Genomic DNA, 25486 nt, shown 5'->3' on the forward strand with positions numbered 1-25486 from the left:
CTTAGTCACATATACACACACAGAATTCTTAATACCTCTTTATTCCCAATTTTGTCAGCACTTTATAAAACCAGATCGGAAGCAGAGAGGCCTGAGGAAGCCCCCTTTCCCACCCCCAAGCTCAGCCAAGGTCTGGAAGAGCTGCTGCTCCCTGTGGCGCAGGCTTTGGGGAGTGGAGTTGGGGCAGGGGAAACTGGGAGCTGGGCCAGGCCGGCTGGATCACCCACTCTCCTGCGGAAAGAGGAGCTGGGTCTGGAGCGGGGCAGGAAGCAGGACCAGCCCAGCTGTCCTGAGTCCTGAGGGGCTTGCCCTCTCCTGCTGACACTGCAGGGCTAGGACCCTGGCTGTCCCTAAACTACCCACCCCTATCACCATCACCCCACCCGCTTTCTACATCGGTACCCTAGCCCCACCCTGTCCTCCCTGAATATATACAAATGTACAGAGGGTTCCACTCCTGCTAGGGTGGGCCCCTTTCTCCTCCTCCCTCTTTCCTCCCTCAGCCTTTCTCTCCTCCACAGGGGCCCACGTCCTAGTCTCCAGTTCTCCCTGGTCACCAGCCTGGGGGAGGAGGGTGTGCACAAGAGGAAGCCTTGTGCAAAGCATCTGGCGCCAGGGTGAGTGAGAGTCCCCACCCTTCCAGTGGGCACCGCCCTCACTCCCTCAGCCTTGGGTACCCCTCTCCCCTGGCCTCCTGTCCCGGGAGCCAGAGTCTACAGTGGGGATCCAGGGAGGAGTCCCAGACTCCTGGGTCCTTTAGGACACAGCACCATCCTAGCAAGCGAAGTCTTCAAAGAGGCTTCCTGGGGGGCCGTGGGGGTGGTGGTGGTTGGGGAGCAGGCTGCTGGCACCCCCGCCTTCAGCACGGCCTCGGCTTGGGCAGGGACTCTGCAAGGTGAAGAGGGAGGGGGACAGGGAGAGATTGAGTGAAGCCTGCAGGCCTCTCACAGCCAGCCTTCCCTTGTCCGTGGGGGGCAGAGGCTCCAGGAACCCCACCCTGGAGGGCTAGTTCAGAGGTTATCGGGGGATTCAGTCCTGGGAGACAGCACTGGCTGCATACTCATCCTCACCTGCTCCTTCAGCTCCTGAAGCCCCAAAGTGGAGATGCCCCCAGTAGAGGTTCGGAGGGGGGTCTTGGGGCGACGCCACGCCCGCTTCAGTCGGTCCCAGGACACCTTGGGGTTCAGGGTAGGGGGACAGCAGTGGACTCAGGAAACTTGCTAGAGGAGAAGGACAGGCCTCACCAGCCCCACCACATAGGACTTGCTGCCCCAGCAAACCCTCACCGGGACACCCCAGCCCTCCTCCCCCATCCCCCTTCTCTTTGCCCCTCCTTGCCCTCAGACCTTCTGGCCAGTCAAGGGAGGAGGGAGGCCTAGTAAAGAGCTTGACTTCCTGCCAGTCCAGGTCTACCAGAAAGCCTGCCGGGCCTCTCTGCTTCTTCCCCAGCCCCTCCTCCTACCCACCAGGCCCCTATCCCTTGCCTCATAGATGTAGTCGAGGATCTCCAGCAATGTGAGGATGCTGGCCCCGATGAACAGTCCCATCTGTCCCCCGAGGTCTCCTGGGGAGCGCGAGAGCAGGGTCAGAGGGAGGAGGCTGGGCTGCTCCATCCCCGTGCAATCGGAGCCAGGCTCACCCAGCAGGGCTGACAGGCCGTAGGCTGCTCGCTGCTCCATGGCCTCAGAGGTCAGGGCTTCAAAAAAGACATCAAGAACCAGGAAGTTCTCTCTGCAGAGACAGGAAGCAGGGTATCCCTGAGGGGCCATCGTCTCAAGGAGACAGCTGGTGGGACATCCCAGACCCAGCAGACCCAGATCTGAGGCCCCTGCACGGAGAAGCTGGTGATCACCCCCAGGCTCCCAAAGGCTGTGAGGAGAAGCAGGCCCAGATTCCTGTTAGCTTCATGTTCTGAAGGCTGGCAAAAGGCCTGGGAGAACAAAACAAAACTCCCAGGCCTGCCTTCCCTCCTGCCTTCTCTAAAGCAGCAAATAGCATTCACTTTGCCTCATCCCCGTACCTCTGTAGAACCTTCGTGTGTGTGTGGGCGTGCGTGCATGCTGAGTGACTTCAGTCATGTCTGACTCTTTGCAACTCTATGGACTATAGCCTGCCAGGCTCCTCTGTCCAAGGGATTCTCCAGGCAAGAATACTAGAATGGGTTGCCGTGGCCTCCTCCAGGGGAATCTTCCTGACCCAGGGATCAAACCTGAGTCTCTTGTGTCTCCTGCATTGGCAGGCAGGTTCTTTACCCCTAACGCCACCTTAGAAGCCCCATAGAACCTTCAGTGGCTCCCTATTACCCTGCAGTCCACTCCATAATTCCTCTTCCAGACTTTCAAGACTGCCCATGATCCGCCGCACTGTACGTTCTTGTCCAAACTGCGCTCTTATCTGCTTCTCTCCACACAGCCTTCTTGATTCTCAGGCGGGTCTCTGCAGCATCCCACACATCTCTAACTGGGATTCCCCCCTCCCTCCTCTTCTCATGGACCCAAACCCGGGGTCCACAGAAGCCCAGCTCATGCCTCCCCTGCTCCCCTTACCCCACCCGCACTCGTCTCTCCTGGGGGCCTAAGAACACTTTCAAACAAGGCCTCATCCACAAACTGTGGCATGAGTTATAATCATCTCTATCCCCACAGGGCCCAGCGCTGGGCCTGGCGCTCAGAGGATGCTCAGCATTTGTAGATTGGCTGCAGGGTACCAGATCCAGGGCTCAGTGGGGCCACCTGTGGGCCACCCGGCTCCTCCCCCATCCCTTCCAGTTCCTCTCCCTCTGCACAGAACTGGACATGCACTGAACAGTTCCCAGGTTGCTGGGGCAGAAAGACACGCAAAAAGAGGGTTCTAAAACAGCAGGTTAATGCAACGATAGAGATATGGGAGCATGCTGTGGGAACTCAGATGAAAGGCATTTGGGCTCTGAAGGGCATCCCTGGAGGCAGAGACAATGGATATGACTTGGGGTGGGCAGGGGTTAGTTAGAAAAAAAACAGATCAAGATCCTGAAAGGTATTCCTGGCAGAACGCTCATTATTAACAAAGCTGCAATCCATTCCTAGCCTCCATCATACACTTAGACCTATTGAGGGTGGTCTCCATTACATACATACACACACACACACACACACACACATACCGTATGTAGGTCTCGTTGCGATTGTATTTTCTTGCCAGGTACCGGGCCGAGCCCCTGTTGGGGATCCTGACCATGGAGATCTCTTTCCCGTAGCGGGTCAGGTTGCAGGGAGTAGGACAGAAACACGGGCCTCCGGAGCCCCCACCCAGGGAGTCTGCAACACAGAGGCACCAAGTGCAGTGGGGGAGGGCAGGATCCCCAGAGGCCCACCAGCTGTTGGAAGGAAGCCTCGGGGGCGGTCCTGAGGCAGGCACGCCCACACTGAGGGCGGGTTCTGACCAGCTCTGGCACCACCTGGAGGAGACCGGCTTCCAGGTTCAGTTTCAGACCATCCAAGAAAGTGGGCAGACGCAGAACCCCCAGCACATTCCTTCTCCCTCTGCTGCCCAGCCTCCTGGGGCAGAGAGGTCCTCGTGGCTTAGAGGGAGGGCTCAGCCCACCAACCAGAGCTAATCAATCATGTGAGGCCACAGACACACGAGGGGCTTGGAGAGGATGGGTGAGTGGACGGATGAATGAGTCGATGACTGAACGGACAGACAGTGGGCAAGATCCTGTGCTCAGTGTGCTGGGTTTTCTCTGTTCGCCCCTTCAGATCCACTCTCCCCACCTTGCTCTGTCCCAGGAAGCTGACCTCTGCAAAATGCGTCACCTAGACTCCCCGCCCTCTTTGCATCTCTCCTCTCATGGCCCCAGCTCCCAGCTCCTGTCCATCTCGGACAGTCACAGGTCCCTCTCTGGGTGCCCCTAGTTCTGTGGAGTCTCACCCCTCCTGTGGTCCCCTTATCCCCATTCACATCTGTTTCTTCATGAAACACTCTTCAGTCACCCCTCTGAAGATGAAGTAGTAGGACAGAGAAGGTGTGACTCTGCCCCCAGATCTTAAGCCCGCCCCTGTGGCCAGCATCTAGATTCCTCAGTGAGCTCCTGACCAGTCACTCTGAGTCTAGTCTACCTCCTCTCTTCCTCCTCACCTTTCCATCCTTGCATCTCATCAGAGTCCCCTTTGTAAAAGCAGAAGGCATTCTTGCCTGGCCTTAAGCCGCTGTTGGCTTCCCAGAGCCTCCTCTGCGCACGCTGACCTTTCAAGGCCCCAGACTCATGTGTGCCCTCTCTGGCCACAAATCTTAGCAAGAGCTGCTCCCACTGCCTAGAAGGGTCCCCCTCTTCACCAGCCTGATTCCTCTACATCCTTCAAGCCTCAGCTCATATGTCACTTCCTCTGGAAATCCTCCCTTCCTGCCCAGGTGGGGCTGCCTGCCTTTGCTGGGGCCCCACAGAATCGCTGAGGTTCCCCTACCCAAGGACTAACACACTGCATTGTGATGCCCGTCCACACCCCTGCTGGGTAGTAAGCACCACAGAGCAGGGCTCTTATTCCCATTCTTACCTCTGGCACCAGCGCAGACTGTAAACATCTGTAGAATGAATAAATGAATGAATGAATGAAGTGTGGATCAGGCGAGATCTATGGACAGAAGGGGTTGCCTTACCCACACTGATAGCCAGCAATGCACCTTTCCTCACACCAAGGGAGAAGTCATTTCCCCTTCCCAGAGAGGCAAGTTCATTTGCTGGACCAAGATGAGAAGCCCCGCCCCTCACTCTCAGTTCCGGTTCTCGGCAACCTCCCACCCCGCTGCTTTCACTTACCCAAGTACCACGCCTGCAAAGGTCCTCAGACCCCTGGAGGTATGGGATAAGGCTCAGCCCCCAGGAAAACCCCCAGGAAGAGACTGGGAGGGGAGGAGCCAAGGCAGTGAGGAGAAAGGTGGACAGAGAGATGAAGAGGAGTGGGGCGGAGAGGCAGGGCGAGAAGGCAGCACGGACCCAGTGTGTGGTCGGCACACTCGATGTAGATATTTGGCGGGCAGATGGTCTCATTGCCTGAAAGGAGAGAAGATTATTCCTGGAGTCTATGGTTCCATCCACTCTCCACAGCGCATATTCCCAAATATGGGCACACATGTTCATGTGCACACATGTGGGTGTTTGTGCATATATGTGCATGCACGAATGTGTACGTGTTTGTACATAGAAGCATGGAGATGTATGCGTGCATATATGCATGCAAGCCACGCACGCTTCCATGGACACAACTAAGCACATGCATTTACATGCACGTGATGAAGCACGTGCACACAACCCACATACACAAGTACAGATTACACAAGTACATGTGTGCAGAGATACATATGCATATGTGAAAACATGCACAAAATCCCAAACACATACCAGGCACCCTCACGTGGGTAGACACATGCACACGTGTGTCACACACATGTACCTGCCCCCATGCACATGAGCAGTGTTCTGCCCTCAGAGGTTCTGGAGCCTGGCAGGGTGGCACGCAGGGCTGGTGGGGGTGGGGTGCCCACCTGGCATGTGCACCATCCGGCAGTGGCAGCGCTGAAGCACGGCCTCCTTTTCACAGCGCAGCCGGCAGGCAGACACGCTGTAGGCTGAGTAGCCCTGAAGCTCAGGCTCCCTGAGCCCACTCTCCGCTCGGCAGTTGCCCCAGGGCTGGGGCAGGTAAGTCAGCTGAAGAGGCAGGGCACGATGGAGTCACGCATAGAAGTCTTACCCTGCCCCCAGCACCCACAGCCCCAGCAAAGGCTGTGGAAGGGCTGGTGGGATGTGAGCTTCTGGAGGGCAGATCCGGTCAGCCTCCTCTCTGGGCCCAAAGGCCCCACCCCATGGCCAACCCAGGACCCAGTGGGGCATGCTCACCCGCTGTTCCTGGCAGGACACGAAGGTCTGGAAGCCTGGAGACACGCCAAAGCCCAGCTGGTGGATGTAGGGTGGCTCCTCCTGGCTGTGGATCTGCACTCGGATGCCCGCTTCAAACGATGTCTCATCTGCACAGTGGAGATGGGGTCCTTAGGAAACCTTCATTGCAGGCAGAGGACCCCGGCTGGAGCCCCTGTCCCTTTCCCGCCTGTGTACTTGTCTCTCTCCAGATGGGCAGGTACTCCTCCTGCTGAATGTCCAACATGATCTCCAGGCCGCTGCCCATGCCCCCTGCCCGGCTGGGCAGTGAGCTCTGCGGATCCGCGTTGAAGGTATAACACTTTCCATAGCGAGTATAGACCTGGGGTGAGAGAGAGGAGGGGCAGGGTGCAGGATGAAAGACAATCCCTTAAGCTTTGGTGGTCTATAAGGGCCACCAGACCTGCCTGGTCACCCCTGTCCTATATCCCAGCAACCAGCCTACAGCCCAGCTGCTCCCTCAAGTTCCATCTTTTCTACTGGCATCCTCTCTTCAATGATTAGAATGCACCTTCAGCTTAATGGGGCTTCCCTGGTGGCTCAGCCAGTAAAGAATCTGCCCTGGGTCAGGAAGATCCCCTGGAGAAGGAAATTGCAACCCACTCCAGTATATTTGTCTGGTAAATCCTATGCACAGAGGAGCCTGGTGGGCTACAGTCCATGGGGTTGCACAACTGAGTGACCAACACTTTCACTTTTCTTTTCCAGCTTCACGTATCAATAGCAGAACTCTTGATGTTTTCCCAAATCCTGTCCCTGACTCCTTCTCCTCTTCTGAGTAAAGGGCTCCGCTCTCAACCTAGTTTCTAGAGTCAGAATCCCTGAAATCTCCCTTTTCCGGTAAGTTGGTTGCTCAGATACGGAACAGGGGTGACCAGGCATCTAATCCAGCAGCCATCTTGGCAATTCTACTTCCGAAATCTATTTAGAATCCATCCAGTTTCCTTCCATCTCACGTCCCACTTTCACTGTCATCTGCCTCTGGCCATGGCGGCAGGCTCCGAACTAGTGTCCCTGTATCTGCCTTTGCCTCTACCTTCCAAGTCAGACATGATTGAGTGTTGGCGTGTTTAAGGTTTTTTTACCAAGCCATTCACAACATGGTAGCCAGAGTGCTCATTCTAAACTGCAGAGATCCAATCAAGTCACTTGCCATCTTAAAACCCAACAACCACTTCCCATTCCCCAGAGAATAAAGCCAAGTTCCCTCCTTGCCTGAAAGTCTCCATGAGAGGTGACCTTTGCCTCTCTCCTGCAAAGAGATCTCCATGACAAATTCAAACTTATGGAGCACCATCTCTCCCAGGGCCTTTGTTCCTGCAGTTCCCTTTCCTGGAATGCTCCCTTCCACCCAGCTGGCACGGCCCAGCTGCTCATCTTTTAAACCTGAGCTTAAGTGTCTCTTCTTCAGATGCACACTCATAGGCCACACCCATGTTCACAGCGTCACCCTTCCCTGATCAGTGTGTTTGTGGGTTTGCTCAAACTACTCATCAAGACTTCAGATAACCTTGCTTATCTGTTTGTCTCCCTGAGCAGCGGTCATCATCCCTCACTCGACTTCATGCTACACAGAGGCAGTGAGTGGAGCATCCCCAGTGCAGGGCACAAGAGATGCTTCCAGAAAAGACGACCCGCGCTGAACGAAGCCCATCCCTGGTTTCCTCTGCGGAGAGTTCTCCCATATGGACACCAGATGGCGCTGGCGCCCCGGAGATGGAAGCCGAGGCTCCGGCGGGGACAGAGCTGCGGTTGGGAGTTAGTTGCAAGCGGCTGGGGTTGGGGAGGGGGCTGAGGAAGGGAGGCAGATGGAAGTTCCCCCCTGCCGGGCTCACCCCACAGAGACCAGCCCCCGGGTCAAACCCATCACAGGCAGCACCTTCTCTGGGGGTAAGGAGGTCAGCGCACTCAATCTCTCTCTCTCCCCTTCTCCGCGGGAACATTTTCACTCTGGTGAAAGCTGGGAGGAGAGGCATGAGGAGGCCGTCTGAGGGAAAAGATTCCTAAATGCCTCGCTCCAGGGAAAGGGGAGGGCTGGGTTGAAGACAGTGGGAGTGAAGAGTTCTAGGAACTGGGGGCCTGGGGTGCCCCCGTCTGTGGGGCAGGGTTGTCTCACCCTCCTATCTCTACTAGGTTAATGATCCTGATAATTCTTCCCTCTCAGACAGTTCTTCTATCACCCAAGCACCCCGCCTCAGATTCTCAAAACAAAAGGACGCAGTAACAAGCACTGTGCAGTTTACAAAACACGGCAACGTCTGCTGCCCCATTGCATCTCCTCGGCCACCCTGGTATCAGGCAGGTTTAATTAGCCTGATGATTACAGATGAGGGAGCCGCAGCTCAGAGAGGTGATGTGAGTTGCCCAAGGTCACACAACTAGTCAGTGGGAGAGGTGGAGCTGACTGAGATAGATGTAGGACTCGGGTTCCTACCATCCAGTGCTGGCAACTCCCCTCCCAGCCTACCCCGCCCCAAGTCCCAGCCCCTGTCCCGGCCCCATCCAGCTGAAATGAGACCGGAGTCTCAACACTCAACCCCTTTTCTTCCCTTCCGCCGTCCCATTCACTCCACTCCTCTACACCTTCCCTACTCTCTTTGCCATGTCTGCTGCCTCTCGGTTCAGTCCCTCACCTGTCTCTCCCCTCCGCCTTCTGCACCCATGCCAGCTGCTGGGTTCCAGTCGTCATTGACCCTTTCCGTCACACCCCTGCCCCAGCTCCCTGCTGTGTCCATCAGTGGGGCAAGAGTGGGCATGGCAGACAGTCCCAGAGCATTCGCTCTGCCCCAGGCACTGCGCTCAGTGCTTCTCACACTCTTTCCAATTCCAGTCGAATCTCACAGCCACCCGACATCCTACAGATGAGGAAACTGAGGTCCCAAGGTTGGCTGATTTGCCAAGGTCTCCAAGAGCAGTGCTTCTTAAACTCTAATCTGCACACCGAGCACCTAGAGGTCTTGTCAAAAGACAGGTTCTGAGTTAGCAAACGTGTATTGGGGAGCAGGACTTGAGATTCTGCATTTCTAACAACCCACTGGTCTGCAGACCACACGGTGGGTCAAAAGTCCCTAGACAAAAGGGCCAGAGTCCAGCAAGACAGCCCAACTCTAGATCTGTGTTTTCACAACATGTCCCCAGAGGGAAGAGAGCTTTGAACAGGGCTGGGGGCAAGATTGCTGGATCCTCAGCAGTGTGGGAAAGGCAGAAGGGGGAGAATATGTGAGCATTTGCCCCAATTCTCAAAGCACTCACCTCCTTCCTATTTTGAGCCAAGCAGATGCTGGAATCAGCTTTTGCTGCTGCAGCCATTTTTCAGTGTGGGTTCCAGTGGGGCAGCTAAACAAGGTACCGGGCTGCATGGGGACCCTGGTAGGGAGCTGCTCACACGTGCCCCGCAGCGTGCAGCGACTGACCCTGACCCCTGGGCACTGTCATGATCTCTTCTTTGGGACCGTGGACTCCTTGAGGCTGGGAGCCCCAGGCCCCAGGCTGGGATACCATCTTGGTATCCCCATTGCCTGCTAAGTCGCTTCAGTTGTATGTGACTCTTTGTGACCCCATGGACTGTAGCCTGCCAGCCTCCTCCTCCATCCATGGGATCCTTCAGGCAAGAACACTGGAGTGGGTTGCCATGCCCTCCTCCAGGGGATCTTCCTGACCCAGAGATCGAACCTGTGTCTCTCAAGTCTGAACCTGGGTGGGGCCAGAGCCGCCTCCCTACCTGATCCTTCCACCACACACACACACACACACACACACAGACTGCATGACACTGAGACTACCCTTGTGCAGGGCAGAGCCAACTGGGAAGGCTTTGGCTCCAATGGCTTCAGATGGGGGTGGCTACCTGGTATCTCTGCCCTCGAGGCGATTGTGCAGAGAGAAGGTGACAAAGGAAGATGGGTGGAAGGACTCTGGGTCTGATGGACAATGCTCTGCAGGGAGTGGACAGGCCAGACTGGCAGGGCCAGGCCACCTGCACCGCCTGGGTCAGGCCCCACTGCTGGGCAGAGCAGAGCGTTGCCCTGGAGACGGTCCCTGGACCAGGCAGGCAGCAGCGGGTAGAGCTGCCGGCTCCTAAGTGGCAGAACCCTGGTGGCCACACAGTCCACAGACTCTTCCATGGAGACGGCACGGCCGCTCAGCCACAAGCTCCCACTGGCTGTCCACTGTGCTCTCCCCAAGGACTGGCCCCAGAGGAGGGTCAGTGCGCAGGAGTTGAGGCTCCAGAGTCCGGCCACGGAAAGAGGCATGTCCTGGGCCAGGATGTACCCTGATGGACTGACGGGCTATTTCCAGATCTGCCACCACTAGCCTCAGCCTCTCAGGCTGTTCCCATCCCAGCAACACCTCCTTCTCCCGCCTGGTGCTCCCTCTTCTCAGCCCTCCCTTGCTGTCTGCCCTCATTCCTAGGTCTGCCCCCCCACCGCCCCCCCCAACCCCGGACGTGGGCGGAGCCCCTCTGGGCCGGGCTGGACAGCTTCTTGACAGCACTGTGTCTGCGGCACTGCAGGCAGACCCCTGGACCCCTCCCCCAACTCACTTCCTGCCAGCCCTCTGCCTATCCCTCTCGGACCACCTCCCCTTCAGCATTGGCCTGGGTCTGTCTGCCTCTCTAGCCTCCCCATCCCCTGATCTCAATTTGTCTCTCAAGCCTCTCTGCATCCTCTTGAGTCTTTCTCTGTCCTCAGCATCTAATCAGTTATTCATCTGGCCTGTGTCTCTGCTCCATGCGCTCTGCCCGCCTGTCCATCCCCCGGCCTGGCCTTTTTCCCATTGGCCTGGCTACACCCCCCTCCCCCCGTCCCCTGCCCCCCCGCCGCCTCTGTTCTTTTGCCCACTGCATCTCTACCTGTTTGCTTTTCTCCCTGTCTATCCCCTAGACAAGGTATCCAGTGTCTGACTATTGTCTTCCTCCTCTTGATTTTTCTCTGGGCCAAACCACCTCCCTGACCAAGAGTCCCTGCCCAGGCGCACCTCCCTCCTTCTCCCTGCCTGCTTCTCTGGGTCTGCCCCAGATGATGACCAACGACCAGAGACTGGGAGAGACCTGTCCAGAGCGTGCTCCTCTGAGCAACGGCTTCTTTCTCAGCTCCTTGAGTTCCATCTGTCCACAGCTCCGGTTGCCTTGAAAAACTCTCCCTGGCTGGCTGGCTGGTATCTGCCCTCACCCTTTCCCACTCCCTCATCCTCCCTACAATCATGGAGCCCACGGGGTTAACAGGCAATTAGCAAGGCCAGGGCTTAGAGTGGTGGGGGAAAGGGCTCTGGGCCTCCAGGAGATAAGAAGCAGCCAGGAGCAGCTGAGGCTGGGCTAATCCCAGCACTAATCTGCGGCCTGGGCTTTATCTCCAGTGCCTTCTGGGCACCCTGCCTCTGCCAAGGCCTTGGCACCTCCACCCACCCCTCTTTTCCACGGCAGCTTTATCCCTTCAAATTCCATCAGCCCTCCCTTGATCCGGTCCAGCCCCATGCCTCTCACTTCAGCCCCTGGAACGAACTCCCCTTAATCCTATAGTGCCCAGGGGTCCAGGGTAGCCAGTGGAAGGGGTTGTGTTTTCATCTGCCATGGACCGTAACTAGCATCCCAGGTCAGATGGCTCTTCAGCCCCAGCTTCACTCAGGGGTAGCCCAAGCATCCAGGTTCAAAGCCTCTTCCTTCTCTGTCCTCACCAGGGAAGACCGTGCCAACTCAAAATGCCTGGGGTGTCTTCACTGGTCAGAACTGGGAAGTCACTCAGTCCAAAGCCTCATTGTACAAAGGCCAAATCTGAAGCCTAGAGATGGCAAGGGACATACCCAAGGGCGTACAGAAAAAAGAGGGCACATTCAGAACTAGTACCCAGCCCCCAACCCCCACTGGGCCCCAGCATTGTCCACTAACCTCCATTATGCATCCTGGAGGTCAGTAGACCCTGGTTCCAGCCCTTGCTCCACCAGTGACAGCTGTGTAACTTGGTTAGTAAAGTGATTTACTGACTTCTTTTGTCCTCAGTTTCCTTATCAGTCGAGTGGGGACAGAAATTCCTGCTCGCCTTATCTCATAGGTTGGTAATAAGTCTCAAAAGAGATGAAGTAGGTGACAGGCATTTGCAAGGTAAAATCACATACATGAGGCCTCAGTATTAGTTATGAGGGTGTTGTGGAGGCCAATAAGATTCAAACTGGGGCAGAGATCGGCCAGCGGATGCGGTGCTGGGAGAGGATCCACATAAGATTCTTAAGGTGGAAAAATGGGTGCACATTTTGAAGTCTAACAGAAGAGGGTTCAAATTCTGGCTCTGCCACAACCTTGGGTGGTGAGTTAACCTCTCTGAGCTTCAGATTACTCTTCTGTAAAAGGGGTAATGGTAATTCCTCCTCCTGAGGTTCACAGTGAGGATCAGAGGTAAGTCCAGAGAGATGCATGCAAGGTGCTCAAGAAAGTGGGGGAGCCCAACTGGGGCAGCCATTTGACCTTGGATCCCTCCGGGGCCCATTCTCACTGGGCACAATGCCCCTTAGTAAAGGCTCTCTCAGCAGTTGTGGGCGAGGATGAAACGTTGTCAAAGCAAAACCCCCAGGCTCTGAGATCTGGCTGTCCTACCAGAGGAGGGTGCGGGCCAGCAGCCCTGAACTGTCTGTGAGATTCGGGTTCAGTCATTTAACCTCTCTGACCCTCCATTTTTCTTCTGTAAAATGGGAAGAATAATAGGCATCGTCGGAGGTGTAATGGAAAAGAGAAAATGTATTGAATACATAAATAATAGCGACAGTTAACATTTATTCAGTGCTTACTCTGTGGCAAGCACAGTCCTAAGCCTTTTATATAAATTAACTCCTTGTGTGCATGCATGCTAAGGCATTTCAGTCGTGTCTGACTCTGTGCAACCCTGTCCGTGGGGTCGCAAAGGGTCAGACACAACTGAGCGACTGAACTGAGGGACTGTAGGACTGCTGGGCTCCTCTGTCCATGGGATTCTCCAGGCAAGAATACTGGAGTCGGTTGCCATGCCCTCCTCCAGGGGATCTTTCCAACCCAGGGACCTTAATTCTCACAAAAACCCTCTACTGGAGATGTCTTAACATCTCCATTTTACAGGCAAGACAATGGAAAACCAGAGAGGGTAGAGCAAGCCAGAGTCACGTGAGGTAGCAGAGAAGGGGACTGGGTCAGGGGCATGGGACTCTGTGCTCAAGGCCACTGTGTACTGATACACACCTGGCACAGCCCCAAAGACTAGGAGGAGCTCCTGAAGTGGCGGGCGTTCACATCAGGCGTCCTTGTCCTACACTGTTCCTTGAGCCTGTACAGTATGCCTGGCACTGTGCTTGCTGTTGGGGATAATTCAGAGAACAAAATCCCTGGCTTCTGCCCTGGAGGAGTTGGCCGTTTGGCCCCAGAGGCATTTATTCATTCCAAAAGTGTTTGTTGAGCACCAGTGCTGGGAGCCAGGTGTATAACAGTGGAGAACAAAGCACACAAAACCAACAATACCCGGGACAAGCAAATGTTAGTAGCTGGGATGTGGGCTGTGATAGGGGGACGAATCCAAGTCCTATGACTGTGGAACAGGAATTTTACTTGGGTTGGAGAGTCAAGCTTCCCAGAGCAAGAGCACTAACCCACCCAGGAAAGGCATCTGATCACAGAACAGTCAGACCCAGGGAGCATACCCCACCCCCACCCCTCCCCCTTAAGGGATTCCTAAGGGGCACTAGTAGTAAAGAACCCACCTGCCAATGGAGGAGACATAAGAGATCTCTGGGTCGGGAAGATCCCCTGGAGGAGGACATGGCAACCCACTCCAGTATTCTTGCTTGGAGAATCCCAAGAACAGAGGAGCCTGGCGGGCTACGGTCCACAGGGTCTCAAAGTGTCCGACACGACTGAAGCGACTTAGCACGCACGACCCCCACCCCATAAACCTGGCCCCCTTCCCTACCCCAGGGACCATGACGCAGCACACCCCAGCCCCCAGCCGCCAGGTACTTTTCAAGGCGACTTCTTCTCCAAGGTATAGGTGATTGTGAGTCTAGCAGGAAATGGGCACAATGTTTGTTCAAATGTAAATGCATGAGCAGTGGTGGAGAAGTACGAGACAGTCAAGGCCTTGTGTAGCTGCTGAGCTGGAGCCGGTAGCAGGAGCACGTGAGTCTGTGGGAGAACACGGCGATTTCAGGGAGCGCCGTGTCTCCACGGCGGAGGAGAGAAGGCGGCCCCCGGGGCCCAGGTAAACAGCCGGACCTGTTAGCGACCGCATAGGCCTTAAACCCTAGAAAGCAGTCTTGCATAAGTAAAAGTCGCTCAGTCCCATTAACTGTGTCCCGCCAGGCTCCTCTGTCCCTGGAATTCTCCAGTCAAGAATACTGGAGTGGGTAGCCGTTCGCTTCTCCAGGGGATCGAATCCAGGTCTCCCGGATTGCAGGAGGATTTTTTTTTTTTTAGAGTCTGAGCTACCAGGGAAGCCCCAGTCTTGCAGGCAGGAATATTTTTAATTTGTAACGAAGTCCTTCCCTGATGTTCCAGCCTTCGATGCAAAGTTAGTAGTTAAAAAGAGTTTGCTTGCACAGTGAATCGCACCCGTAGCCCGGCGGGAGTTCAGGAGCCGGGAACCAGAAGGTGGCAGCGGCAGTGAGACGGTGGATGTGCCATCGCCCCCACCTCGCGGGTGCACCGGAGCATCCAGGCCGGGCCCACGCGCACCCAGAGGGCCGCACCCACCGCCTGGCGCTCCTCGCCGCCTCCCTCGTCCCTCCCGCGGGGTAGGCATCCATCAAGGAGCCGGGGCTCCCTCCCTCTCGTCTCCTTCGGGCTCCTCCGCTCTCCTCCCTGGGTTTGCCTCATTTGCATTCCCCCGGCTCCCGGCTCCTCGGCAAAGTGACCTCCGCACACAGCCGCGCCAAAGGCTTCCACCGCGGAGGGAGACCCCGCCTCCCGCCGCCCTCCTCGGCCGGGGACGGGCGGGGGCCCCAGGCGAGGGCTGCACAGGGGAAGGCGGGGTGCCCAGGGCCGTGGAGGGACTCCGACGGGATTTGAACCCGCGGCCTCAGATCCTCAGCGGGGCGAGAGTGGGACATGGAGGTAGCACAGGCCGGCGAAGCTGTGCCCCCGAAATGGAACCCCTGCTGGGAACCCGGGCTCCCCGACACCCCCGTTTGCTTGCGCTGCATCCCCACTGGAGAGGAGCCAGCCCTCTACGGGGCCATTGCCCGAGTGTCCCCTGCCCTTCCGGGGGCCTCCCCAGCCCCCCAGCCCCGCTCCCCTGGCCGCCGAGCCGCCGCCCCTCCCCCCGTTTGGTATTTACACCTTTCACACATTTGTAAGCTATTATCCTGTCCACGCTTAGTCACCGCTGAGCCAAGCGCCACGGATTTAGCTCCTTTAATCTTTCCTCCTAAATCAATCCTCCATTTCCCCTTAATCATCCCGTGGCTCCTCTCTGAACTCTCTCGCTGCTGCCTCGGCGGCTGCAGCCTCTGCCTGTCTTTCTGGAACTGTTCCCCCTCTGACTCAAAATGGGTGTCCCAAGGGCATAGTGAACATTTGGGGGGTGGGTTGGATTTTCAGTGCTGCCATCCCCGGCCTGGGGGCTGGGAGCCGGGGAAGAACTGCAGGCACCCCTCGCTTTTCTGGAAAACTGCACTCTGAAGCCTCTGATCTCCACCCCTTGGGGGTCTCTGTTCTCCCACCCCCACTCATGTGGGATGGCTCCAAGACCCTAAGCCTCCTGCGGGATTTACACCCCCCCCCCAAAAAAAAAAAAAAAAAACTTCTCATGCCTCCTGTCCACGGTTCTGACTGTCCCACCCTCTCCCCGCACTGCTCCAAGGAGGTGGCATTACTGGGAGAGCCTGGAAGGGCAGGGAAACACTGATAACTCAGCCTGAAGCTGCCCTCTCACCCCCCTCCTCCAGGGAGGCTATCCATCTCTCGAGACCACCCTGAGTCTTCACCCCGCCTTCACTCCCCCTCCTCCTCCCGTGGGACTCACTGACTCGGGGCCCCAAACTGAGTAGCCCTGAAGCTCTGCACTCCGAGTGCTCCTTGAGGTCTTCCTGCCTCCCTGCCGCTCCCCCTCCCAAATCCCTGATCTCTTTTGCCCCTAGCCTGGGCTTGGCGGCAGAGTCTGCCCTTCCACCAGCCAGGAGAGGGAACATAAGGGCAGGGGTGGGGGTCCCGGAAGAAGCACAGGTAGGGGAGACAGAGGGAAGACAAGAATGCGGGGGCCATTTCTTCAAATGCTAATCAGCATCTTCCGGCAGTGCCACAAGAAGCTGAGCTGATAATGAGCCCAGCTCGGGGCTGATTCCTAATTAATAAAGAGGCCACTGGGCTGCTGAGTGGGGCCGGGTGGGGCACGGCCCTCCCCTTTGCCCTTGCAGACCAGCCCTGGGTAACAGTAACAGTGCCTGCCCGCGGTGTCTGGGCCACGCCACTTAAATCCCCCCCAGCAACGCCACTAGCCAGTAGGAGGTACCCAGGCTGAGAGCGCCCCCTTCAGGTGGGCCGGAGGGGCAGCAGCCAGTGATGGGGCCCGCAGTGGGGAGGGCAGGCTCACTGAGTTCTGCAGTCCAAGTTGTAGGTAGCTCTTGGGATTATTTTTTTAATCAAGAAATTTTAAATTAAAGTAATCAACACTCTAGGCTTCTCTGGACAAACTGGAAGACACCCCCCCACCCCCAACACTGGGCATCCTGACCCGAGGGCAATAGTCAGGTGAGGCTGAGAAGCTGCTGCTCCCTTCAAGGGTAAGTGACCTTCCCTTCTCACCCCCCACCCTTCCCTACTGGGTGAAAGGCAGGACCAACCCTGAACTAGATGTTGAGTTAAATGTTCTCCCGGTTCTTGCCTCGGGAGAAGGTGGGGCTGGTGGGCACAGAGGGTGACTGGCAGTGAGGGTCAGAGGCAGCTCATATGGTAGATAGTGGCCTGGACCAGGCTCAGCCGGAACCCTCTCCCCTCCTGAGTCAAGGGGGCGAGGAGAGGTGGCTTCAGGCAAAGTTATGGAGCTGGGATATCTGCGGAGGAGCCCCTGCCACAATCAAGGAGCAGGTGCGGAGACTGTCAGTACTGGCCTGACCATACCAGGGAAGGGGGTACTGGGTTCAGGTGGAAGCTTGGATTGAAGGCAGGAGATGGTGGAGGAGCCTCCAACTGGGGGCTGGGGCAGCCAAAGAGTGATGGAGGGCGACTTGCTGCTCCCTCTGCCTCAGAGCCATCCTGATGGCAGCTGGGGTGGGGCTGGGAGAGGAGGGAAGAGGGCAGGGAGGGGGACTGCCCAGCTGGAAGAGGCCTTGTCTAATTGTGCCTGATTAGTAGAGAGGAAGAGAACAGGGCGAGTGATTAATAGTCACGGCAGTCACCAGCGCGTGGGGGAGGGGTGTTGGGATGGGGAGGGAAGTCTGAGAGTGGATAGAGACAGGGAAGCGCACACAGGTCCCTGGTCACCTGCCCCGCCGGGGGGGCTGCCCAGACCCCAAAGGACAAACTGAGACGAGCTGGCCTCCCTCTACCTCCTCAGGGATTCTCCACCTTCCCCGTGCCTCAGTTTTCCAGACAACAGAATGGAAAAGACCAAGGTCACATCCTACACCCGGGAAGTAAGGTGTACCTGCTCACATGGTGAGCAGACACCTCGATGTCCCGAGGCACAGGCCCCATCCTTGGCTCAACCTGGGACCTTAGTAGACGGCCAGACTTCTGATCACAGCCCACCGCCACCACTTCATATCCTGTGACGCCAGTTGGAAAGCCTATCCTCCCCAACCTGGCAGCTTGAACCCCATCCCCACGACCACCTGGAGCCCCACGGTCTGATACCGCAGTCACTGGCCACGCTCGGCTGTTTGAATGGAATGTTGGTCCTCCGTCATGCTAATCACACCGCAGATGCTCCCTGGCCAGTGTGGCTAGCGACGACCACCGTGGACAGCACAGATTTAGGACGTTTCCATCATCACAGAGTGTTCTGTGTGTCAGCATGGATCGTGAGTGTGTGCACTCCTTTGCATGCACACACGTGCCTGAATCTTGGGGAGGGGTGGGGAACATGGGGATGCTATGACAGAGTGGGGGTGCAGGCTCGAGGGTCAGGAGAGGAGCAAGGCTAGGTGATGGAGAGCAGCGAAGATGCCAGCACACGGGTTGGAAAACAGCAGGTGGTGCTGGGAACAGTCAGGTTAAGGAGGGCCAGGAGCTGGGGTGGTGGTGTTTCTAACAGCTGACACTCTGAGTGCACACTACGTGTGTGTGTGCCAAGCAGTGGGCTAAGCCCTTTACAGCCATCTCTTTTGATTATCACAAGCACCCAATTTTTTTTTAGGTTCTACTATTGTATTTAACGAATACAGAAGTGGATGCTCACAGCAGCTTTCTGACTTCTCCAAGGCCACACAGCCAAGGTTCGAATCCAGGTGGTCTGGCTCCAGAACCCACACACTTGATTGCTTCACCATACAATCCCCAGATGAGAGAAGATGCTGAGTTTTAGAGCTGCATTTTACAGCTGAAGAAACGAAGCCTAGGGAGAAAGAGTGATTTCTGCCTTCTAGTAAGTGGGCAGGCTCAGAGCAAGCCGCAGCCAGGGAAAGTATGGATGGGGCTTGGCACACTGGGGTTGGGGAGCTGATGGTGGTAGGAATCAAGGAGGAAGAGAGAGTATATGGGTGGTGATGGAAGGAGGAGGTGGAGGTGGGTGGTATGAGACTGGGTGAGGCGGGGGGCAGGAAAGAGAAGAGATGGGGTGAGCTAGGTGGAGGGGCGTATGGGTGGAGAGGTGGGAGCATCCCCCACCACCCAGGAGCCCTCTCCTCTCTCACCCCTCTCCCCTCCTCCCCAGACCTAGCCCAGCCTGCCTCATCCCTTTTAAGCCTTCCCAGCCCTCTTCAGCAGAGTGCCTCTCCGAACCTTGGCTCTCACTATCCATGTACCTCGTTTGGCAATTAATCCTGGCGCCTCCTGACACTGCTTGCATGGCTGGTTAACTCTTGCATGGTTGGTTAAGCTCTGAAGTCTCCCCGTCCCCGCCCCACCACGAGACTGGAGGCTGCTTGAGGACAGGGACTGGTGACCAGGGCTCCCCCGTTCTTTGTTCTTTGCCCCCACAGCACCTGGCAGGGAGCCTGGCACATAGTAGGTGCTCAGAACTCTGTGTTGATTGAATGACTGATTGGGAGTTGGTGAGGGGACATTAGGGAGCAGGGGGTGAGAGCGATGGCAGTGGTAACAGAAGCAAGAGCTGCAGCTGAGGGGACTGGGGGAGGGTGCATTACCCAGAGTAAAAATAGGCTGGAAAATGTGACATTTATTAACTTGGATTCGGAGGAAAGGTCACAGCAGAGTGGGGAGTGGGAATGAGAAAACGGGGAAGGCAGCAGAAAACACACACCAGCCCCTTACCCACACCCCATCTATCGCTGTCACTGACTGTCTCAGCACTCATGCGCTGGAGGTTCCCATCACTGATCCCTGTACCTGTCTCCCCTCCATGGATCCCAAATCCCCATCGTGGGCTCCACATTCTCACCAGAGTCTACTGTGACCTCAAGTCCCCATCAGAGAGCCTGATGTCTTTGTCTCTCCGTACCCCTTCTCCAGTCTTGCCCACACAGCACACCCCCAGTTTCCCCATTGCCATGGATCCTGCCGTCCCAACCATAATGCCAGACCATGCTAAGCTGGCAATAAGGACTCAGCCCTAGAATGCCAGGTCCAGGGAAGAGTTCCACTTGGCACACGGGGGTTGGGGTTTGGGAGACAGGTACAGGACCTAGGCTGGGTCGGGGGCAGATGGGTCCAAGGGACATTCCTCTCCCCGAGTGCTGGCTCTGCTCCTCTGCCCCTCACTGTCCTGCTGCATCCAGAGCAGAAAACCACAATCTTTAGTCCTTTTCTCTCCATCGCAAAGGGCCTATGGGAGATCCACCCTCACCCATGCCTGGCCATGCCCACATTCAAAGGGATTCACCAGCTTTGATCCCGGGACTCCCTGTTCCCATATCCTCCTTCCCTGGAGGCCAGGCAGGAACCTCTGGCCTCCCTCACCTTGCTTCCTCGACCCCTATCTCTCCCTCCCCACTGAGGTTTCATCGCTCTTCCCCTTTTCCTTCCACCCCCACACTGGGGCCTGGGACACAAACTCCCACTCAGTGACACAAAGCCCCCATTGATTTCTCCCCCAACAACACCTGCTGACACTGGGCTCTGTCCCCCAACCAACCCGGCGGGTGGGGATGTCTCAGGAGGAGCCCCTCGGACCCAAGAGGCCACATTCACACACTCCTTAGGGACAATCGCTTTGAGAGCAGTGATTTTTCCTGGAAGAAGGGGTGTGTGGTTGGACCACAGGGCTAGTGCTCACCCCCACCCCATTCCTCTCTCAGCACAATCCTCCTTCTCGTCCCTTCCTCCATTTCTACCCACTGCCCCCACCCCACGGCAGGAGGACCCCGAGGCTGCAGGCTTGGTGGGGGCAGGAACATGGCTGGAGCATATTTCCTGGTGCTACTGAGGCAGTGAGTGAAGGAGACCCTGGGTGGGGGGCCCAGGTCACGACAAGGAAGAGTGCCTCGTTTGGGGCTGGCTTTAAAGCCTGGGCTGGATGGGCACCATGTTGATGCCATGTATTTGCATATGTGCTGGGCACGGTCACAAGAATGAAAACACACGCCCCACGCTCCACACATGCATAATGCCAGGAGTAAACTGGACCAGGGACAGCATCCCAAGCCCTGGGAATACCAGACAGCCTGTGACTGTGGGTGAACGGAGCACCAACAGACAGACAGCATACAAGACACACCTCCCCACACACACACGCCTCACACACCTGGATTATGGGAGGTGTGCATGGGAGGGCAGCTCCACGCCTCCACGTGAGAGTGTGTGTGTGTGTCTGCGTGCATTCACACATATGTGAGACGGAGCAGGGAGGGGCTGAGGTAGCTGGGGTCACAAGATGGGTCGGCATCCAGGGGGTGACCCTGTCCTGGGAAGCTGAGTAAGGGCTGGGCTGTGGGCACGTGGATGAGTAGCTCTGGATGCGTGTGTGGGTGTGCAGGTGTGCACGGGAGCATAGCGACAGGGACGCTGAGTGTGAGTGAGAGAGTGTGCAGGAACTATGTCCCCATGTGGTAGGGGTGTGTGTGTGTGTGTGTGTGTGTTGCATGCACGTGTGTGCCGGGGGCAGCAGTGAGGGTGAGCCAAGCTCCTGAGAGTGAATGAGTGATTCTCAGTGTAAGAGCTAGAGACATGCAAGGGAGCAGCAAGAACCAGGAAATGGAGGGAGGGCCTGGGCCGCGGGAGAAGCTGGAGGGGAGCATGAAAGAGGGATGTGTGAGGGAGTTCGTGAAAGGGGGTGTGTGTGAGAGACAGGGACAGCAGGAGACACTGGCACCCAGTGTCCGCGAAGATCGGCTCTATCCAGTCTGCCGGCCGGGTCGGCTCCCCAAGACGCAGCCCCGAGTCCCTCCCTTGCTGGAGCCCCCAGACACGCTCTCCCCATCACCCTTGTTTGGTGGGGTGGGGGGAGGAATCCAGCGACCACAGAAGAAAAGGGGAGTAAGAGAAAAGCAGGGGTCAGTTGGTCTGGCTATGGCCTGGTGCATCCCTTCCGAGCAAGCTGACTGGCTTCCAGGCCCCTGTGAGCCCATCCCAGGACCCCCGGCCCCCCAGACCCTGGCGCTGCGGCAGCCGGAGAGCCCGTGGAGGAGCAGCAGCAGCCGCCGGGTAAGCCCCCAGGAGCGTCCACTGCTCCCTGCTGGGGAGCCCCAAGGGAAACACCGGGCTGGGGGGTGACATGAGGCCAGCCTGTGGCGGCAGAAGGAGGGGAAGCCCTGTCGAGGATGCCCTGCACGCCACCCTCACCCCCACCGCCAGCCTCTGGCCACCCTAGGTTGGCCAGGCTGCCTGACAGGACTCACCACAGAGAAGTTGCTAGCAGAGCAGTGGTGCCCGCTGAAGTTGCAGCTCTTGAGCATGTCGGCGAGCTGGTGGCCGGTGCGGTTGAGGATGTCTACCATGTCGGGCTCCGGGTAGCGCAGGCCGGCAGCACGGTGCCCGTCCCGGTCTTTGGGGGGCAGCCCGGTCAGGTTGGCCAGGTGGAAGATGTCGGCGTCGCTGAGGGCCGAATGCCGGAAGCGGTTGATGTTGCAGAGGGTGACGGCGGGGAAGCCGGCCGCCGGGGCTGGGGCAGCGGGGTCCATCACCACCAGGTGAGGCCGGGTCAGGTAGCCCCGGGCCAGGCCGGCCGCCTGGTACAGGAAGGCAGCCAGAGAGGTGAGGAGGGCCAGTGCCCAGAGGGTTCTCCGCAGTCCATGGGGGCCTGGGCCACAGGCCCGGCCCAGCCCATGCAGAGTGCTGGTGCTGGCGAAGGTGGCTAGGTCCCGGGGGGCTGCTGCCCCTTGAGCGGCCCCCAGGAGGCTCTGCTCATCCCCTGCCTCCTTCTCCTTGGGTTTCGCATCCTCCTCTGCAAATTTGATTTTGCACACAATCTCGATCGGCATCTGTCCCCAGATGCTGGGACCAGCCGGAGCCTTCCTGCCCCTGTCCCTCCCTGGCCAGCAGCCCCCGGTGCCCTCTGGAGTGGCGGTGGTGGCAGCAGCGGCTCTTCTAAACTCAGGGCAAGCGGGGAAGAGGATGGGGACAGGGTGGGGGCCCAAGGTGGGGGAGTCACTCCCACTCCCAGCAGCTCCGCAGCCCTGATGATGCCTCTGCCTCTGCTGCCTCTGCTGCCGCTTGTCTCTCTCCTCGATCGTCTCCTTGTGGCTTCCCTTATCAGCACCAGCACAGCTGTCAGCCCCTGCGTGTGTCCCTGCGAGCGAGCGAGTGAGCGAGGGAGCGAGCGCTGCTCTGCCACGCCGTGCAGCCCCAGCCGCTCCGCTCAGCATGTGCTCCGGAGCCCACCCCGTGCTTAATAATTCAGGACATGTCAACAGCGTTTCACCGGCGGCACGGGCGGCAGGAGCCAGGCCAGGGGAGGGGGGCAGCCCCCAGCCCAGGACAGGGATCTCCGGTCCTTGCCTGGGACCTCGTCGGGAGGCCCCCAAACTCTTGCTACACCCTCGTCACGCATGGGGTCTCCACCTGGCCCCACTCCCAGGCCACCAGGGAAGAGGCTTGCACCCAGAGTCCTTAGCTTATTCTGCCACTTTTCTGGACCACACCCTGAGAAGGGTCAGCCAACTCCATCCCCCCACCTCCTGGCCTCCCTGACTCCTAACACCAGCACCTCCTGACCTCGCTACCCCACTCACAGCACCTTCCAAAGAACTCCTTGGGAAAGCCACTTGTTTGAATGAGGGAGGGGAGGGGAGGGCAGAGAATGGCAGGCAAGACAGACAAGGGGTCAGTGATGGCTCCATTAAGATACTTGACTTCCTTAGAGCTTTGCTCCAGACTTAACATCCACCATGCCCCTGCCCGCTCTCCAGTTTTGGCTGCCCTCTCCCCCACTTCATCTCCATCCCCAAACTCAGTCTCTCCTGTGTCTGGGATAGAGGGCACCCTGGCCAGCATAAGCATCTGTGGCCACTTTGCCTCCCCAAATATTCCCCAAATCCCTTGCCACAGCCAGGCCTGTGGTGGGGGCAGGGAACGTGTTGGGTGGCCAGGCCAGGGAGCAGAGGATGTATAATGTGGGGAGAGGGTATGGCATGGAGGTCAGGAAAAGCCCAAATGGGGGGTTTGGAGGGAACCCAGATGTGCTGGGTTTGAATCAGAGGGAATGCAATCCTAAAGAAGCAGGCGCAGGGGGTGCCAGGCAGAGGGGCAGAGGAGCAGAGCGCTGGGGTGGCCATGCCTAGCTGAGGAGAGGCAGGATGGGGCCTATGGTGGCTGGCCCAGAAGGGACGATGCCGGGGTACCCCCAGGGTGGGGTGGTCACAGTGAGCTGCCTGTGCCCTGGGAGCGGGGGGCCTTGTGTGAAAGTGAGAGCCCTCATGGGAGAAGAAGCACTTGTCCCCTAGAGGAAAGGGGGCGCTGATTAATCGGGGCGCTAATGAGCAGCAGGGAGAGGAAGCTCAGAGGGGCGGGGAAGGCGGCTCCATCGATCCGAGCCGTGGAACCAGCAGCTGAAAAAAAAAAGTGAGAAGGGAATCGATCTGAGGGAAACGGCAGCAGCCGGGGATTAGAGCCTGAGGTCCACCCGCTGCCCAGCAGCCACCCCTCCCCTGCGGCAGGCCTGCCCTGCCCCGGAAAGGGGCCCGGGGTGGCTCCCCAGGGGGGCAGGGAAGGGCTCTGCACACTCTTGGCTGGAAGCCCAGGTCAGGCCGTGTCCATTGCAGGTCACCCAAGCGTGGAGCGCACACACACACACACAACCCCAGCCCTGTGTGGCACCCTGTGGGGGTTGGCCCCAGCCTCTCATCAAAGTAGCTTCCTCAGGGGCCCTTGGCTGGGCCAGCTCCTTCACTCTGAGGATCCCAGACTCCTGGGGGCCAGGGGCTTTGTCTGGCCAAGTCCCAGAGGGGACAGGGGTTGGTACTGAGAGCAGCTGCTGAGTTAGCACTCAGAGTCGCCAAGTGACCACCAACAGCCCTCATCGCTGCCTCTGCCGTGCTCACCCCTCCCTGTAGACCACTAGACCCTTCCAGCCTTCCTCCCCCACCTCCTTGTCCTCCCCAGCCTCTCTTTCCCCTTTTCTCCTGGTATTGATTTTTCTTTACTGGGTTTTTTTTTTTTTAAAGGTGATTTAATTGCTTTTTTAAGGTTACTTCAGTCTGGGGCTCTGCCAAGAAAACGGGGAGCTACCCCCAAGCTCTCCCCCAGCACTGGTTGCCGCCCAGGACTCCGTGTGTGTTACTAAATTGTCCTGTGAACACAGGTTGTGCTCCCCAACATAACTGGTCTCCATTGCAAGCCCAAAGCACACCCTTTTCCTCCTGAGGGTGCGTCAGGAAGCCTTCAGCCTCTAGCAGGAGTGAAGTCGGGTGGTAACCTGGTGTGGGGGGGATAAAGGGGGCAGAGGGCAGAGGGTGGTGAGGGGAGCTCCAGGCCACTGTGAAGTGGAGCAGCAGTGAGCCGCAAGCGCCCCCACCCCTGCTCCCCGACTGCCCCACAGCCAGCTGTCTCCAATTGTTCCCAAGTCCCCACCATCCAGTCTCCCAGATCCCGGGAATATGGCTGTGCTCAGTGGGAGCCCCTCCATGTCCTTCCAGCCCATCCCTTGGTCTTCCCCCCCATCTCTCCAGCCTCCCCTGTCACTCCACCCCATCCCCTTTACACCCCCTTCCCCTCTGGCCCCCCGTCCCTTCTCCCCTCCCTCTCCCCGCTTCCCTGCCTGCCTCCCTCTCTGCCCGGCTGCAGTTGGGTGATAATCTCCCTCATTTAGCCTCCCGGCTGCTTCCCCGGCTCATTGCCCAGCTGGTCCCTGGGGCCCGGCCCAGCTTCTTCCCCACCCCCACCCCCAGCCCTGCGCCCAAGCTCCCCCTTCCCTTTCCCCTGTGCTTCTCCCACCCACTCCCAGGGGACCGGCTGCCCCCTGCAGTGAGCATCAGGGCCAAGTGTGGCTAGCTGGACAGGGGCCGGGTGTAAGCAAGGGGGGAGGGGCTGCCCAGGACTCTGGGGGTGGGAATGTGGGTGCAGGTTGGGGGGGA

General features: G+C 57.9%; 1 protein-coding gene across 3 annotated transcripts; it reads right to left on the reverse strand.

Moving 5' to 3' along the window:
• Positions 1 to 25: 25 nt before the first annotated feature.
• On the reverse strand, positions 26 to 24053 carry ASIC4 (acid sensing ion channel subunit family member 4). Of its 3 annotated transcripts, XR_015141457.1 has the most exons (11): positions 21815 to 24053; positions 6089 to 6233; positions 5873 to 6000; positions 5521 to 5683; positions 4973 to 5029; positions 4533 to 4560; positions 3143 to 3296; positions 1640 to 1731; positions 1485 to 1564; positions 1071 to 1175; positions 26 to 888 (listed from the first exon to the last, which is right to left on the reverse strand). XR_015141457.1 is itself a non-coding variant. In XM_086338295.1 (10 exons), exons 1-10 carry the CDS (start codon positions 22394 to 22396, stop codon positions 775 to 777), a joined length of 1620 nt encoding a protein of 539 aa, XP_086194421.1. In that variant the 5' UTR covers positions 22397 to 22456; the 3' UTR covers positions 26 to 774. The 3 variants fall into 3 exon arrangements, 2 of the variants coding, with proteins under 2 accessions (XP_086194421.1, XP_086194426.1); XM_086338295.1 differs by lacking the exon at positions 4533 to 4560 and having other exon boundaries at positions 21815 to 22456; XM_086338300.1 differs by lacking the exons at positions 26 to 888; positions 1071 to 1175; positions 1485 to 1564; ... (1 more) ...; positions 3143 to 3296; positions 4533 to 4560 and having other exon boundaries at positions 4902 to 5029; positions 5430 to 5683; positions 21815 to 23135.
• Between the last annotated feature and the right edge of the window lie 1433 nt (positions 24054 to 25486).

Source organism: Bos grunniens, chromosome 2, assembly GCF_055505025.1.
Source record: "Bos grunniens cultivar Pamir isolate PY7600 chromosome 2, Bosgru_T2T1.0, whole genome shotgun sequence".
Lineage (NCBI taxonomy): Eukaryota > Metazoa > Chordata > Mammalia > Artiodactyla > Bovidae > Bos > Bos grunniens.

Excerpts from the sequence above, each read along its gene's own strand:
- ASIC4 (XM_086338295.1), bottom strand. The coding sequence starts at position 22,396 with ATGCCGATCGAGATTGTGTGCAAAATCAAATTTGCAGAGGAGGATGCG. Across the intron at positions 5,684-5,872 it reads TGTCCTGCCAGGAACAGCGG|CTGACTTACCTGCCCCAGCC; the intron begins GTGAGCATGCCC and ends CTGCCTCTTCAG. Across the intron at positions 889-1,070 it reads TTCAGGAGCTGAAGGAGCAG|AGTCCCTGCCCAAGCCGAGG; the intron begins GTGAGGATGAGT and ends TTCACCTTGCAG.